Source organism: Amblyomma mixtum, chromosome 2 (genome assembly GCF_055824585.1).
Source record: "Amblyomma mixtum isolate Tamu chromosome 2, ASM5582458v1, whole genome shotgun sequence".
Classification (NCBI taxonomy): domain Eukaryota; kingdom Metazoa; phylum Arthropoda; class Arachnida; order Ixodida; family Ixodidae; genus Amblyomma; species Amblyomma mixtum.
Genome location: NC_143013.1, coordinates 237,371,724 through 237,389,615, shown reverse-complemented (window position 1 = coordinate 237,389,615; position 17,892 = coordinate 237,371,724). Strand labels below are relative to the sequence as shown.

The 17,892-nt window shown below is 46.6% G+C and overlaps 1 protein-coding gene across 1 annotated transcript; it reads right to left on the bottom strand.

Annotated features, from left to right (window-relative positions):
- Positions 1-3,991: 3,991 nt before the first annotated feature.
- LOC149363047 (techylectin-5A-like) lies at positions 3,992-17,229 on the bottom strand. Its single transcript, XM_089569871.1, has 4 exons — positions 17,093-17,229; positions 5,821-5,926; positions 5,548-5,715; positions 3,992-4,419 (listed from the first exon to the last, which is right to left on the bottom strand). Exons 1-4 carry the CDS (start codon positions 17,165-17,167, stop codon positions 4,139-4,141), a joined length of 630 nt encoding a protein of 209 aa, XP_089425997.1. The 5' UTR covers positions 17,168-17,229; the 3' UTR covers positions 3,992-4,138.
- Between the last annotated feature and the right edge of the window lie 663 nt (positions 17,230-17,892).

Here is a 17,892-nt window from a genome sequence, read left to right as displayed (position 1 = left end):
CTGAGCCTTGCTGAGTTTTTATTCCGTGCCTCTTAGGAGCTGAGGGAGGCTGCGGCGCCGCGGCGCTGAACAGTGCGAAGGTTACTTTAGATGAGGAGGTGGAGCGATCAGTTCCTGGAGCATTTTTGGCCATATCTGACCGAAACTAGTGGACCTTCGAGCGTAAAACACCGCCACGCACCGCGAACACGTTGTTGTTTTGCCTTTGAATAATGGCACATATCCACGACGGGGATTGGCCACACATGGAAGCGTAAAAAATATATTGTTGTTGTTGTTGTCCTCAGTGAGTTAATGGCACGTATCCACTGCGGAGTATTGCCAAAAATAAATTCTCTCATGTTCCCTTTTCTTTCCACATGCGTATTCTTCCTCGTGCACGCAATCCATTATAATGCACATCATCAAAATCTTCTAATAATATTTTTTCCCTCATAAGCCTCCATCGCATCTACAACAGTGTGGAAAGTGCGTTGTTTTCCTGTGACATGTCATTCTTCATTATTGTGACGAAGAAGACGAAGCTGTCAGTTGCGCGGGACGGAGAGCGGCCATTAAATCTTCTCTCTTCCATCGTTCATAGCGCCTCATTCTTCGGCTGGCCGCCATGTAACAATATGCACTTTCCATCTGTCTTTGCCGCGGTTATTTAAGGGGCGCTTATGCCTTTGTCATTTCCTCGGCAAATGAGCTCTGCCTTCAAATACTGCCAAGCCCCTTTCTCCCGCCTACATTCCGCAGCACTGTCCGGCTGAAACTCTGATCGAGCGTCATGATCGCACCTTTTCAATGGGCGGCTAAATTTCCTGCTCTCGTAGTCTGCTCACGTTAGCAGCGGTGTTCTAATCTTCTATTCAAGCGCCTTCCCATCTGTCGGCTGTAATTCGTGTTCACTTCACAAACAATTCAATTCAACTTGGACTTGTGTTGTGCCTGTCACGACTGGTCATCTACGGCTGGCCACGTTTTGTTGGATTTCATGCGCATGCTTGTCTTAATTTCCACAGCAGAGAAAAAACTACAGTGATGTCGCGCTTGCCAGCTGTCATATGTTCAACATCCTTAAGCAAAAATCATGAAAAGTAGGAATTGTAATATACTGATATATAAATTTGAAGGTAATGGCCTGTTCTTTCGATATGTAGCGAACTTTTGCTTTTATAGCGCTTCCATCTCTCGCATCGATCAGTTATGACTGCCATAGAAAACGAACGGGAACTATTTTCAGGATAGCAAAAACCTTAATAACAAAAAAATGCAAGCCTAGCGAGGGAGACCTGTTGATATATTAGTTGTTATAGTGATATCTTAGAACATTAGAAAAATTGCGCTTATAAACTCGTTCCCTAGTAAAATTGCTTTTGTCCATAATTGCTTGGTATAGGTGTGACTACAGGCTGTTTTCTATCTTGTTTGTGTATTTTGTGCTGGTTCATCAAATTTCTTATTCTCTGCTTCAACACTTGTTATGCTACCGACACAACTTCCTCCGAAAGCCAACATTATCTCAACCCGGTTATATGCGTCAGCACGGTTTTTCCGAACTGGTGACCGTCTATTGCTTGTGACATGCTGCTAACTGCAATCCTCCTTCTCTGAATATGAAGGAGCGGAACACAGGGACAGTTTATCTGCGCGATTCCTTTAGTGCTTTTGGTTGTTTTAAAAGGAAGAGCAGTTAAAAAAGTAGAATCTTACTTTTCATGCCACAGAAAAGGCAAAACTTAATTTTAATATTTCAAACTCCATATGAACCAAACCATCTTCCCATCAGAACTCATAAAATCTGCGCAACAGTTAGCTGGCCTTTGAAAGCGGACCTCATATTTTGCTCAGAATAAGAGGTCAATATTTTTGAAGAAAGTTTCTCTCCTCTCATCCTTCAAACGGCTCAAGGAGCCCACGTAGTGTGTTTATGCGATCGTAGTATGTAACTCAACGTGTCGATTCCTCCAGTTTTAAACGCTGAAATATCTGCGGGTTTCAAAATCGCTACACCTGCTTTCGCTGTCGAGGAAGGTGTAGTCGGATGCAACTCAAAAACGAAGCTGCTTTTTCCCCCGACAGAGGACCCTCTTCCAGCCAATGGAGGAGGAGGAGGAGGAAGAATATTTATTTCCGCCGAATACGGCACGTTAGCCACCTCCGGGTCCGCACGCAGGCGTCCGGGGAGGCAGTCTGTCGCACCGCGGCCAGAGGACATCGACCCCGTCTAGGAGAAGAGGTCTTCAGCCTCGGCCGCCAGTCGGACGGCGAAGCGCTGAGTTTTTTCGTCGGAGCTTCTTAGCGTGGTCTCCCATTCATCGCTAGTTTTAATCGCGTTGCGCCCTGGGGAACGAACGCATCTCCAAATTATGTGATCTATGTTGTCACGTGGCCGCAAAATTTACAAATTTCGGTTTCTGCACCGTCCCTCTTCCGCCCTCTGGTACCTGTCCAACTCCTCCACAGGGGCAAGAAGAAATTTCGAGCTTGGAGTCTTCTCCAGTCGTACGATTCCTTTTTATTCAGGGATCTATCCGGTGGTGGATATATCATCCGGTCTTTCTTCAGATTGTCGGTTACATCCCTAAACGTTCCAATACTTTCTTTGCTTTTAGATGTTGTTGTGGAAGTGTCCGCAGCACCCCGAGGTAGCGAGGAGCGGGCGAGCATGTGGGCAGCCTCGTTGCCGGCGAGACCGGCGTGTGCTGGGGTCCAGATTATAGTCACGCTTTTGGTGAGAGACGACTTGTTCAGAATTCTGGCTTCTGCTGATTCTCATGAACCTGCTAAAGTAACAATGCAGGGAGGGAGTATTCCCGACCATTGAGGAAGGGGACTATCCCCTTTCATCTTTCACTCCCTGTATTGTCACGCTAGCAGGCTCAATGAGAAGCAACCCACGCCATTGGCTGGAAGGCTGCCGATTGACGGGAAAAAACCGCTTCGCCCTTGAGTTGTATCCGACTATACCTGTAGTTCGGTTGGCAGCCGCCACGTGGCGCATGGGTTTGAACAATGAAAAATTGAGTGTTCACATCGTCTGTGACGTAAGCGAAAAAGAAACAGCCGAGCTGCTACAGAACAGAACGGGATAGACTTAGGCTTAGCGGCATAGGCTGGGTACTGTCCCGAATTCCTGGTAATGGGAGCGAGAGTAACGTGACGTGTCGAGGAGGAATGAGAGAAGAAATTCACATATATTTGCACTTATATCTTATGGCAGTGCGGATTACAATCCTGTCATACACTTGGGTAATACTTAGGCTTAGAACTTGATCGAATTCCCCCTTATGGAGCGCGCCGCCGCGGTGGCTCAGTGGTTATGGTGCTCGGCTGCTGACCCAAAAGACGCGGGTTCGATCCCGGCCGCGGCGGCTAGAATTTCTTTGGAGGAGAAATTCTAGAGGCCCGTGTACTGTGCGATGTCAGTGCACGTTAAAGAACCCCAGGTGGTCGAAATTTCCGGAGCCCTCCACTACGGCGTCTCTCATAGCCTTAGTCGCTTTGGGACGTTAAACCCCATAAACCAAACCAAACCAAACCAAACCAAACCTTATGGAGCGCAGGACAAGCGTTGCAAAGTGAAATGGCACTTTGTTCGAAAACAACAGTGTTTATTAATGCATTTGCCAAAGAACGTTTCACTGAATGTTGCAAGGGCGATGACATGGAACGTGGTATTTTGTACTCTTCTGTAAAAGATGAAGTTAGCGGAGGTTTTCAAAAACAGAAATGTGAATGGTTTTAAAATATGAGCACAAAAGTACCACTGCGTAATTGAGTTTGATGAAGGAGCAACTATTGCTGTCATATCAGTCAATTCAAGTCGTTTTGAAATAGCACAGACACACACACCTGATATTTCTTCGCTCGCTGCGTCGAATAGGAGTTATACCAGTATTTTGAAAAATAAGTTTTTGAAAGGCCATGCATCTTTTTCTCCAAGGGATCGCCGTGCTCTGAAAGAGGCAGATTTTTGTACTCCGGCTTAATACCTTGCTGCTCTTTGAATAACCTTCATAAGGAGAAGTCCTTCTTGTGAGGGTCGTGCGTTTTAAGAAATGATACTTTGCAATGCAAAGCGCTGATTCAAGGTTGTGCTAGTATCGTTCATTACGAACGCTACTTGCATCTCACGCAGTGTCTTGCCCCGCTACCTAATTAGGTTTCCCTCAGGTCGTATCATCATTAACACGTTTGGGTAAGAGTAGTAGTACAGGCTTGTCGCGTCTCCTCGGTTACCCCAATTAATGCCGTACAGGTTGTCTTCGTAGTAGCCGTTCAGGTTAGGCCCATTCAGGAGTGCTCTGTAGCATCCCCGGTACCACCAACCACCTCTGTAGTCGCCTGCACAGTCGCCATAGGATTGCCCATCGTTGTCTTGGTCGAAAGTAGAAAACATCATGCCATCGCAGTCGCTAAAGCTGTCCCAACCTGAAAGAAAATGGGAGGGAAGATGGAAGACCTCAGTGGCTTCTTTGTTGCAAAAGAAAAAAAGAGAAAATATTGAAGCGTACATATGTGTGTGGAAAAAAGCAGCGCAGTGTCTATTTTCCTAGAAATCAAAGAAGGCCGTGCATCTGGGGTACTATCAGTACCAAAGGTATGTAGTAAATTGGTTTAAAACTGCTTCGTCACTGCTGCTCTTTGGTTTGGCAGCGGAGGAGTCATAATGCGCCTTTCCTTGTGCTGTTCTCGCCTGTGTCTTTTTTTGTGCATTTACCTTGGTTAAGTATGTACGACCAATTCACCCAAGAACGTGGACTCTTAAATCTTATAGTCATATTTATAGCACTCGCCTGTTAAAATTATTTCATATTTTTCCAACGTAATGTCGGACATTTTTCTCTAAATGTAACAGGCAACCTGCGCTGCACATATTTTAGGTTCTCCGTGCACGCCCCATTGAGCTAAAATTTATATATTTGTAGACGAACGCGTTCCACCGAACCTAGATTTCTCTAGTTAAATTTTACTTACATTTATTTCACACACACACACACACACACACCCACACACACACACACACACACACACACACACACACACACACACACACACACACACACACACACACACACACACACACACACACACACACACACACACACACACACGCGCGCACGCACGCACGCACGCACGCACGCACGCGCACACACACACACACGCACGCACGCGCGCACACACACACACACACACACACACACACACACACGCACGCACGCACGCACACACACAGAAGCAACGACAACATCCCAGTTGCATTAAGAAATAAAAAAACTGCTTTAAAAACTGTTGCTTAAATTTTTCTTAAGGAGACTAAGCCTACTTTTCACCCACAATTGAAACCTCCTGCCGCGAACCTACTGCTTTGTTTGTAGACACTGTAAACATTGTGTTCGTCTATAGATGTTCGAAGGGTTTTCTCCTAGATTGCGAGCAATTACTTTCTCTCATGGCAGCCTGAAACACCCAAGAGCAGTCATATTTATCATAAGTATTGCGTGCATTCGTGATATGAATGCAGAAGATGTAGCACGAGATGAAAGACGAATGTTTCACCTTCTGGCCCCAGGAACTTTCCAACGTGGATCGTAAACTTCTCTTCTTCACTGTCCACCCGAACGCTGGCGTAGTCAATCGAGGCGCTGTCTTGTGTCGTGTTGCTTAAGACCACGCGTAGAGCCATGGCCTCGTCACCAGAGGTGAGTACATGTAGAGCACGGTTGCCTGAATGTCGTACCCCCGTAAACTTAGAGCTCTCAATCGTCCACAGAAGACATGCAAACTGAAGCGAAATCGACGGAAACGCTTAGAAAGCACTCGGTAGCTTACCGATCCAGTATTCTTTAGACGGCTCACCAAAGCCGCTAGCGTACTGCTCCCAGTTTCTCTTGAAGTACATCACGTGGTTCCCAAACTGCCCCCGCCTTTGAATGACCTGCAAGTTAAGGAGTAAAATCAACCTAACCCGAAAGTACATAGACGCCATGCTAGACAGCATTGCTATATTTCTCCTTACTAAGAGCTGTGAAACGACAAACTGCATTTGCCTAGATTTATTTGCGTGTGATTCTCTAAAAAAAAAAGCGGCTTAAGTTAGCGAGAAGAAAAGAGAGGGAGAGAAGATATTTAATGAAAGGAATGCACAGAATTTAGCCGGTGTTGAAACAACGCTCGTATGCTGTCCGCTCTGGGAAGGAGTTTGTGGAAAGAAAGGTGCGAAGGAAAGGGTGGTGCAAATATAAAAAATAAAAAAAAATAAATATATGTCAGAAGTACTTGTATTTGGGCGTATTGGTTCATAACTTTTCAGGAGGACACAGGGGCGCAATAAAAGACACGGACATGGAAGTCGACAGGGACGAGCGCTTACTATCAACAGGCTTTATTCGACGTAGACCGTTAATATACCTTCCTTTTCGGACAATCGTAATCGAAAAGGGCACTTGGCAAAAGGAAGTCAGTCAGTTCCTACTCAAGCACCTCAGGACACTGCAATATGCAGACCCTTACGCCACTAAGAGCTCTGATGAAGTGATAGCCTTTGTTCAGTCTGCGAGGAATATTAAGTCCGGTTTCTCAATCGATCTTAAGGACCTTTTCTATTCTATTCCACACCGGCCCCTGTTCACCGCGGTGCGTGATTTTATAGATAGAAATGGCATCACCGTGTTTCAAAATGCCACGGGTTTGAACGCGGACAACTTCATGTCATTACTAGAGCTTTACCTGAATGCCACTTTTATTGATTTTAATGATCGTACCTATCTTCAAAAAGGTATTTGCATAGGCTCCTGCGTAGCCCCGGTTCTATCTACTATTTTTTGATCGCAAGTTAACCGCTCTTTGAGTGAAACTTTTGACACAGACCGTATAGCTCACTTCTTCAGATATGTAGATGACTACCTGGTTCTGTTAAAGGAAGGTGATTTTAGTTTTGACGAGGCCTTAGCTGATGTTTTAGATACGTTTGGAAGGAAAGGCATGGGACTCATTTTTACCCATGAAAAGCCAAGCAGTGCTAACCAACTGCAGTTTTTAGATATCACCTTAACATTTCACCCTTCACATGTTTGCTGGCGGTATTGTCCGCGCGCAAAGAAAGATTTGCTACCATTTCATTCCAATCATTCTAAGACGGTATGTATTTCGTCCGCGATGTATTTCGTCTGCACTAACGAAGTCCTGTCACCACGCTATGCTCGCTGGCTTCTTGTCACAACAGGTCTCAAGGCTGGAAAAGGCAGGCTTCCCTGATTCCCTCATTCTTGCTGTGACGCAGTCCTTGGTCAAAAAATTGAAGGGCAGCAAGCGGAGCAATGCGAAAAACCCAACGAAGTGTTCAAGGCAGGAGGTGGTACCATACGTGCACAGAACTTCCCACAACATCAAGAAAGTGGCCAAGAAGTACGGAGTAGAAGTAGTTTTTTCTGCTCCGCGAAAGCTGTCCGGCCTGTGTGCACGCATAAGAAGAAAAGAAAAGCTGCAAGAGTGTGGCGTAAAACACCGTAAGCCCCATGTAACCTGCAAAAAAGGAGTTGTATATGAGTTCCCGCTCACTTGCGGGAAGGTTTACGTTGGGCAAACTGGACGTTGCCTCAATCAGCGCCTTCTGGAGCACAAGAGCTCTTTAAAGAAAACAGGCACCCATCTCCCGGACCATTGCCAAATATGCACTAAGAAGAATAAGCTCGCCTGTTATCCCCGCTGATCGGACTGTTAAGTATTGTTGAGAAGCTGCGATCAGATTGAACGGGACTGGTGGAAGCATATTACATTAGAAATAAAGGAGATAACTGCATCAGTGATTCATCTGTGATACTTCGCCGACCTGAAATGGTTTTTTTTTAGATTTCTGTAATCGCCTGCCTTTGGATTTCATTTGGCGTTCTCTGGTACCCACGTGCTTGTGATTCGCACGGTGGCGCTTGGGTAAAGCGAAGGTATCTTAACGGTCTACGTCGAATAAAGCCTGTTGATAGTAAGCGCTCGTCCCTGTCTACTTTTATGTCCGTGTCTTTTATTGCGCCCCTGTGTCCTCATGAAAAGATAAATATATGTGATCATTTAATAGTAAACCAAGCGTAACGCGGTGAAGGTCTAAAGTTGAAGAACAGGTCGAGTGTCCTGCAGGTGGGCTGAGAAACAGTCCCGGGCGCAGTGGATACGCTTTGGGGGGTACGGTCGAAAACAGGCTGGGAAGTTCTATTAGTCAATGTACTCCAAATGTTTGCATATCTGGCAAACAAGGTACGAAACTGCTGCGTAGGCCAGGCAGATATACCTAAGAGAGAGTTCATATTGCGGAAACTTTCGCGAGAGTCTGCGTCTGAAGTTCGTATACGCTCGCTGGGTTGCGTAAGCTGAGCATTATTAGATAACGAGTTGCAGTGTTTCATCTGAACCATTATTTTCGAAAGTTGAAACGGTCACTTGACCTAAGCGGTAGCGGAAACTGTTGGCAAACGTGGCGTTCAGTCGAAAAAATTTGGCAGTTGCATAGCTTGGCTAAGCCTGGGTATCAGAAGCAAAAAGGCAACACCCGATGCGTAGTTGTTTCGTCGTCTTCACTCATATGGCTGCTCATTGGTGGCCGTGGACGCGTAGAAAAGCCGCATTTCGACTTCTTTTTCCGGCTCCTCCTGACTGCGGTGGAGATGGATGGATGAAAAAAACTTTATTGTCGATCAATTTAAAGTGTTCTTGACCCCTACGGATTACTGGGCGCCGTGGTCGATCGTTGGTCCAGGATTCCGCACTTGACAGCTGCCATCGTGGCTCGGCGTACGAGAAATCGTTGCGCTTCCTCGTCCTCGCTGGCCAGCAAGTGCTCCCACTGCATCACACTCGGGTTGTTTATTCTTGGCTCTAAGTATGCCTTAGGGCAGGTCCATGTGACATGTTCTAGTGTAGGTTTACCCTGACTGACGCGTGCCAGCGTTCTGGAAAGTGTTAAGCTTCGCCTCTAAGAGCGGAACGCAACAGCGTCTTGCAGCGCTGCCAGGGAGTCCACAGAACGCCATCGCCCGTTCGGCTCTACGCCTTGCTCGTCGGTAAAATGGTTTTTGAGGAAAGGAAATGTATCGGTCTCGCATATCTAGCATATTTCGATGGACACCTGAACCTCGCCGTAACAGGAAGGGAGGAAGACGGGAGTGAACGAACACACCATATTCACTAGAGGCGCCTTTGTTCATTGCAAGCCCGCCCCCACTGTATCATTCTACTTTGGGCTCATGGGTTATGATGGTTTAAATGCCAATTTATCCTTGCCCCAAAACATTTTCCTATAAATTACACACCGAAACTCTACCTGTCAACAGGTGGTTCGATAGGAAAAACATTTTTCGGTGTTCTTAAACTGTCGCTTGTGCAATGTGCCTGAAACAATTGAACATTGCTTTATAGACTGCAAAGACGCGATTTTTTTTTTTTTTGGGGGGGGGGGGGATGTGTTGCAGAGGACGCTATAGAAAGATTTTCTCCTAAATTCCTTCAGTGTGCGCTACCTTGTTGTTTCCCAACCTGACTCGGAACCCTATGATATGATTCTTCTTATTGGACTTCATAGCTTTTGGAAAACGCGCATGCAGGACCGCAGCGTTGAACCTGTTGTTTCGCCCAGAATTCATTTTAGCCGATTGTTGCTGCAGGTAAGGGACATTTACAAACAATCGGACTTTTTACCGGATTGGTTTCCTCTCCTGATGCGCTGTATACCCTTACCGGCCCTTTAGTTCTAATATGTTTACTACCGTGTTTGTGTCACGTAGCGCCTACCTAGGATGCTTTGTAAATAGTTTTTTTTGTGTTTGTGTGTATACACCCACACATATGTATATATATCTTTTCTGTACAAAACCACGTAAATAAATACCACGAAGGAAAAAAAAAAGAGCTGGCATGGCTGAGTGGTTAGCGTGCTCGTCTCGCACTCCGGAGGTCCTGGTTTGATTCCCCAACTCGACGAATTTCCTACTCGGTTTTATTTATTAGGTATTCCATTTTATTTATTGGCCACCTGCACCGCGTGTGACGTCACTCGGTTTCGCGCGTGCGCAGAACTGGCAAATTTGTGCACCGGCTCACGCGAAGCTCGGCTCCGACCCTCGTAGTGAAGCTTTTCACTTCAGATGGTACCCATGATTACCGGTGGCGGGCACATCTGTGCAGAAGTCTAGATTTAAAATGTGGGTCGATAGAACGAAGAGTTGCATAACGACATGATGGCAATATCCACAGCCGATCCCTTGCCTGATAGGCGCATATTTTGCGCTTGGAAACGCATCAGATTTGGCGAAAAAAATCCTCCGGAAGTTCCCGTGCTGAAGATCTTTGCGAGTCGCTTCGCCTGCGTTTTCGTTGCCCATAATTGCAATGTGTGCTAGAATTATGCACTTAACCATGATTTTGTATTTGATGCGAAAACATTGCTACTCTCATTACGAGAAAAGCCAGTGACGTGTGGGTGTGCGCGCTTGCAGATGGTGAAGAAAACCCCAGCGTTGGCAAGAAAAATTTGGATGACATCATCAAGCTGCCATATGACGCACGCAGCAAGCCGAGCCCCGCCCCATCAGACAATCATACACATTTTGTTCGCCTATACACACTCTCCAATGGCCAACCTCCATGTGGCGGCATTCATATGGTGACGTTATATAGCTTTTGCTATTCTGCAGGCTCGTGCGATAGAAATAGAAGGGTGGTGAGGGAGCGGGTTGGACACTCCCATGAGAAGTGGTATAAAGTGGGCTGAGCGCTTTTGCATGACGGGTAGTGAGATGGGCATTGTGAGGGAAAGAAGGCGTGCTTGTGGTGGAGGTTCGGGAAGGAGGTCATCTGGAGCTGGCGGCATATACGAGGTCTGTTAGAAAAGTATCCGACCTTATTTTTTTTTTTGCGAACACCTGATGGATATGAAACAAGCGCGCTTGCACCAGCAGACCTTGAACCGTCGTGCGCATGCACGAATTTTTTCCCGCCTGCCGATAGCGTCAGTCGCTGGGAGGCAGCGTTTGAATAAGGTAGTGCGCAGTGCTCTCGTCGGTTTTTTAGTGCAAGCAAAATGGCGGTGCGACAGGAGCAGCGCTAATGCATCAAAGTTTGCCAGAAACGGGGCGACAGCCAAGTGGAAACCATTCGAAATATTTAGACGGTTTTCGGTGATGATGCTTAGAGCAGCACACAAATTAAGCAATAGTACAACTGGTTTAAAGATGGCCGCACATCGGTGGAGAGCGAGCCACGCTCCGGTCGGCCATCAACATGCCGAAATGGCCAGGTCATTGCCGAAGTGAACGCCCCGGTGATGCGGAAACGTAGTGTACCTATCCGAGAAATTGCGGAAGAGGTGGACATCAGTAGTTTTTCTGCACATTCCATTATCACCGAAGATTTGGCCATGAAGGGAGTTGCGGCGAAATTCGCGCCGAAGCTGCTCACGGTGGAGCAAAAGCAGCTTCGTGTTGAAGTCTCACAGGACACGCTGGATTCCACAAACAGTGACCCCGACTTCATCAACACCATAATCACTGGTGACGAGTCTTGGGTGTACGGGTACGACCCGGAAACCAAATCCCAGTCGTCACACTAGAAGCATTCCACGTCCCCAAGACCAAAGAAGGCCTGCCAAATGCTCAGCAACGTCAAAGTGACGCTGACTGCTTTCTTGGACTCTCGCTGTGTGGCACACCACGAGTACGGACGCCCCAGGGTCAAACAATGACCAAAGAGTACAACAGGGATGTCCTCCGTCGCCTACGTGATGCTGTGCCGCGCAAGAGACCGGAGTTGTGATCAACAGGAAATTGGCGCATCCATCACGACAATGCTCCTAAACATTCTTCGCACTTGATTAAGACTTTTTTGGCGAAAAACCAGACCCCTGTAGTTCAACAGGCTTCTTACTCTCTTGATATGGCCCCCTGCGACTTCTGGCTGTTTCCCAAAATCAAGAGGTCATTGAAAGGAGGGCGATTTCAGACTAGAGAGGACATTATGGCTGCAACGACAGCTGAGCTAAACTCCATTCCGAAAAAGGCCTTTTCGGAATACTTCCAACAGTGGCAGCACATCTGGGAGAAGTGTGTTGAGTCCCAAGGAGACTACTTTGAAGGTAATTAGGTTTCCAACGCTCCAGCTATGCAATTTTTTTTTCTTCGGCCAAAGGTCGGATACTTTTCTAACAGACCTCGTATGTCCGTCTTTTGAACACGCGAGGGCGTGTCATTCAGTGGAGTGCATATACATATATTCGGTGCTGACGTTCCAGTTTTTTTTTTTTTAGCGTACAACAATAATCCCTCGGAAACCCCAGAGCGAGGCGCCGACAGCATTAGAGAGTTTTAGCACCGCCGTATGGTAAGTTATGGGAGCGTTCCTGGAGTTCTATTCATCGCCGCCTTTCGTTGTTTCATTGTTGGCTATTGTTCCCCTGTCCTCTGAGCCTGACGGCGACCAACACGTTGAATGAAGCCACGTGTGTAGCCATTCTTCTGTAGGTGGGCGAGAACGGTGGCCTCTTCTGCTCTTTTCTCTGCTTCCGAGGAGCAGATGGCTTATGATCTTCTCAGAAGAGAGGAGACGACGGATTCCTTGTGGCTTGTAGGGTGGTTGCAATTAAAATTTAGGTAGCGGCCGGTGTGATTTGGCTTCCTGTAGACACTGAACTGACAATCTGCTCCTCGGAAGCAGAGAAACGAGCAGAAGAGGCCACCGTTCTCGCCGACCTACAGAAGAATGGCTACACACGTGGCTTCATTCAACGTGTTGGTCGCCGTCAGGCTCAGAGGACAGGGGGAACAACAGCCAACAATGAAACAACGAAACGCGCGCGCGTGGTTCTTCCATACGTGAGGCGAACTAGCGAGGCACTTGCACGCATTCTGGGAAAATATGGAATCTACGTTGCTCACAAACCTGTGTCGACAATAAGCCGCGTCTTACCACGACCGATAGACCGCGTCCCCAGAGAAAAACAACCTGGTGTCATTTACAAAATCCCTTGCCCCAAGTGCCCGGCTTCATACGTAGGCGAAACAAAAAACCTCCCACAAAGAATAAGGCAACAGAAGAATGACGTCCGGCTAATGAATTCGGAAGCCAACCCTTTCGCCGAACACTGCGAGCGCGCCGACCAACGAATAGCCTTCGAGGAGGTGAGCGTCTCGGCCGTGGAGCAAAACCTGTTCAAGAGGCGACATGTGGAGTCATGGCACATCCGACTCACAAAGGCGGCGATGAATAAGACTCCAGGAACGCTCCCCTCTGAGTACGTTAGTGGGCTCCGCCTTGTGCTAACAAAGGGAGAGCGAAGGCAGCACCCCGCTGCTGCTGGCACACTTTAGTCACCCCTGAAGAAGGGACCGAGTTAGTCCCGAAACGTTGGGCAAAATTAAAATATTGGTTGGCGTCAGATTTTTTTCTCTCAACTATCAAAAACCCAACCAGACGGACCTCCGTCGAAGATGTTTTCGTAAGTTATGTTAACTACGACTGCACGGAAAAATATGGCCCGACAAGAATTGCAACACTAGCAACACCAACGTTTTACCATGTTGGCTGAGTGGTTGCCCGGCTCTGCTAAAGCTCTCTGTTAGCTCTAAAATGCAAAATCTTTTAAATTTTGACTACGATCAACTGTGTGCAAGCTTAAGGCCGAATACGCAGCAGAAAGCACTGTTTTCGCATGGAATGAACAGCCACTCAAATGAATTCGCTGTAGCGAACTCACAATATCACTCTCACTCTCTGTTTTGCTTAGAAACTTCTTTTAATTTCCTGCAAGGGCGAGGCAGTAATACTGGGGTGTCCCAGGAATTCGTTCCTTTTGTATCAAAATGATTTCCTTTGCTCGTAAATTTCTTTTGACAACAGTACGCAGAAATAAAAATTTACCGGTGTCAGTAAGTCTCATCAGGTCAAGGCGCGTTTATCAATTTCGGTGTAAATGTTCTGCTTTCAACTTTGCCTTTTTTTCCCTCGATCTATAATGTGAAAGCAAGTGAGGCTTGCGTTGAGACAATTGAAATGAAATGACTATAATGAACCCATTTATTGCGCTCGGTTAAGGTAATGTGCTTGCTAATCTTTGTTTTTTGTTCAAAGTTGCTTCAGCTGCGGTGAAGTGTTCAGCTGCAGTACTTGATTATTTTAGGCATTTATTCGTTCAACCAAAATATTTTCTCCGTTTCTAGTATATTTCTACCGATAGCAGTACGTAGAAAGCAGTAAGAAACATTTATCGATATCCTATCAATAAATGTTAATAGAATATCGTCTGTTTCAAAGCAATTTTCTATACCCTAATTTGATCCGAAATGGATTTATTGCGAATAATATGGGAGAGTTTGCAATTTAGTGAAATTGTTAGCTAGCTTCACCATGCACTGAGGTAAGAGGTCGTCACTGTTATGCGAACAAGGTAGTTTTAATCATCTTAAACAGCGTACAGTTTGGTCATTTATTTTCCTTGATGAATGAAACTGCTTCAGAATTTTCGAGTAACTTTGTGTTGATAGACGTATAGACATAGCAGTAACATTCTACCAGCTCTGTATTAATCAATGTGCACAGAATGTAAAAGTTGTTTCCTAGTAGCTTTCTACCGACTGGAGGACATACAAAGAGGTCACTTTCTACCAGCTTTGTATTAACAAATGTTGACAGAACGTAAAACCTACTAAATATTAATAGAGTCAATAGAAATTTTATACAAACTCTAAAGAAAGTTAACCACGTTTGTAAGGTGTGGCATTTTAGGGGTTGTATACTAGTTCACTGGCTGTGGGGAAAATGCATCTATCGTCTACTCAACTTTAAAGTTTTCGGCACTTCCACATCAAAATTCGGTCAAAAGAGTACAATGACGAATGTTATCCGTTAATCTTGTTCAAACTTATGTTAAACTGGCGGCTGTACATACGCATGAGAGCCAGCTGCCATTTAGCATATTTCGGCATATTAACAGTAACAGCGCTTATACCTGCCAATATTGTCCATTTCTGCGCTAACGCGATGCATATATGCATCACGCGCTGGTATTGCGGTGATGGAGTACAATCAACGATGTCAAAGTGGAAATAAATTTGTACGATAAGCGATATAAGCACAGTGACGGCATTGAGGCAATGGAGTGAGAGTAAAGAGTTGGAACCGAAAGCTGCTATAGCCGGTTACAACTCATGTGCCTCGTGCATGCCGTGTGTTTCTTCAATTTTTACCCTGTTTTTTTTTTTTTTCGCGGAAGAACATACCTTTACCAGAGATGAATCAATTCGACGAAGAAAGAGTTTTAATTGAACTCAAGAACGCAGCACCTTTTCCCTGTCAAAGAACCCCTTCCAAACAATGGCGACGTGCGATTCCCATCACCCTGTTAGCGTGACAATACAGGGAGAGGACTGTCCCACATTTCACCTGACATTCCCTGCATTGTCACGCTAGAAGGGTCATGGTAATCGGCCGATGCCATTGGCTGGAAGCGGGTCCTTTTAATGGAGAAGAGACGCTTCGTACTTGACTTGTATCCGACTATAGCAGACCATTTCTCATGACCCTGCGCCGATGTCGGGAACGCACCTTACACATTGCGCGTGTTCTTGTGCGCGTTGCAAAGTGCTTTTTGTAGATTTTGTGTGTTTGGTTGGCTCGCCGTGTGCATAAAATGCCTTTGAATATGCTTATTCCAACGCAACTCAATACCGAAGCGGCGAATCCCCCTCCAAGGAGCCCCTCTGATCCCCCCCCGCTACCCCTCTGACTGCTCCCTTTTGACTAGCGTAAGTGAAATCGCAGCGGGTGGCATATGAAAGGGGAATAACCACGGCTTAATCGGACTACCCTTGGCATCACAAAAATCATCTAACGCCATTGGAGGGCCTTCTTTGAGGAGCATCTATTGTTTGGTTTTTGAGTTGTGCCGACCCTTGACCCCGTGAGACCGACCTGACATTTGGAAAGAAAACGAAACTAAAAACAAATGCTTGAGTCTAGACGCCGATAACAGTCGAGGATTCTAAGTAGACATGCCGCACACGTCATCACTGGTGCCACGTTGCCATGTGGCCGCTTACAAGGGATCGAACGAGGAGAGTGCGTGTGACAATTTTCCTTGTGTTGCTCCCTCAGTATATATGAGACCAAAACTTCAGCAGCACGCATGCATTCTTGCAGTGGGGCAATCTAGGCTTAGCACAGAGAAGACCGTGAATGTTGGATGTTTTTTTTTTCTGCGAGTTTTCTCGTGGTGTGGACCAATGGGTAAATATATGCGGACAAAGAAAGGTGAAACTGGAGCAGTTAAATGTATTTCTGCATTAAAACTGCTCTTAGGAGGGGCACAAGAACACCGGAAATGAGAAACCTTCCTCCACTCAGGCTTTCCTCTGGTCGTTCTTGCATGAGATGAAGAAATAGATAAAGCGCATTGACAATGAAATTTTACCAAGTTAATAACAGTCATGTCCCGAAGCGATGGCTCGCCCATTAAAGATCTGGTATAGAGTAGTTAACGTCGATACAGGTTACACAATTCTGGAAGTCACCATACAGCAAATTTGGCACAAATTAACATTGATAGAAAACTGCATGAACTGAAGGTTCTCTCCGACGTAACGGCTTCAACCGGTTACAAATTCTTTTGGCTGCCGCCCCTTAGTTTCATTGACGAAATGCTAATCCTCTCAACTCTCAAGCCGGTTTCCCAAGTTGGGTCTTGCTAGAGCATTGCACAGGGCAAAAACGCGCTTGTCGTAAATTGTGGGGTTCAGTGCCGCGAAACGACACATGGGCTATGAGGGACACTAGTGGAGAGCTACGGATTAATTCAGAGCACCTGGAGTTTTCTAACGTACGGTGAAGTCGCACAGCACACAGACTCGTTCTGTTTCGGCTCCATCGAGATACTACCGCCGCGGCCAGTATCGAACACATGATATTGCGATCAGCTGCGGAGGGCCGAAGCCACTGAGCTATGGCGGCGGGTGCATGTGGTAAATTGCTTACGCAGCGCCGCAATATATGCAAAAGCTAACTCCATAGTTCTTTGAGACCGCAGTAGTGTAATACGCACAACACATGTTGCAGTGCACGCCGTACTCACAGTCCATCCACCGCCGTCGGTGTCCATGTCACAGTACACTTGCTGGCCCGAAGGACCCGCAGCTTCATGGAACATGGTGTACACTCCGCTCGCGGTCTGGCCTGCTCTCTGGACATCGCTGCAGTGCCGCGGGAACAACATATCTACAGAAGTAGAGAAACAGAAAACCCGCTGACAGGTACTGATGAATCATGAGCAGATCTTGAACGTAGTTTCTTTTGGAAAAGAAAGAAAAACATCCTAAAGGTGTTGGAACCGAAATTGTCAAAACAAAACTCATCATGACTATAGTCGGACACAACTCAATAGTAAAGTGGTTTTATCCCCGTCAAAGCATCCCCATCCAGCCAATGGCGTTGGCCTATCTCATGAACCTTCTAGCGCGACAATGGAGGGGGGAGACTATCCCCGTCCAAGAAGAGAGGGGATTATTCCCTTTCATCTGCCACTTATGGGGTTTAAATTGGGGAGATAAATTCGTTCTCCCCGTTTAACCGCGACTGACACAGTTCAAAGCCGCGCGCACCCCACCCCGTGGTCGCGAGCGCTACCGAGCGCACGCCGACCACGGCGGGCCTTGCTCTGCGGGAACAAAGGAGCGACACACTGGCTGACACAAACAAGGCATTTATTGCTATACCAACAATAACGCCAGCTAGCAACAAAATACACTGAGGAATCGACGATGTCCGACTCACCAGCACGGTTACGAGCGAATGTTCGCCCACGGTAAGGCAGGGGAAAAACTCCGAGGCCAGACGGGACGAGCTGAGGGGAACATGTTTCCACACGAGGTCGCC

What these genes read in the sequence shown, in the direction of transcription:
- LOC149363047 (XM_089569871.1), bottom strand. Translation starts at nt 17,167, where the DNA reads ATGTTCCATGAAGCTGCGGGTCCTTCGGGCCAGCAAGTGTACTGTGAC. An exon ending in GTCTAAAGAATACTGGATCG is followed by an intron (nt 5,716 to 5,820) that starts GTAAGCTACCGA and finishes TACGACATTCAG; the next exon opens with GCAACCGTGCTCTACATGTA. An exon ending in AAAGTTCCTGGGGCCAGAAG is followed by an intron (nt 4,420 to 5,547) that starts GTGAAACATTCG and finishes ATTTTCTTTCAG; the next exon opens with GTTGGGACAGCTTTAGCGAC.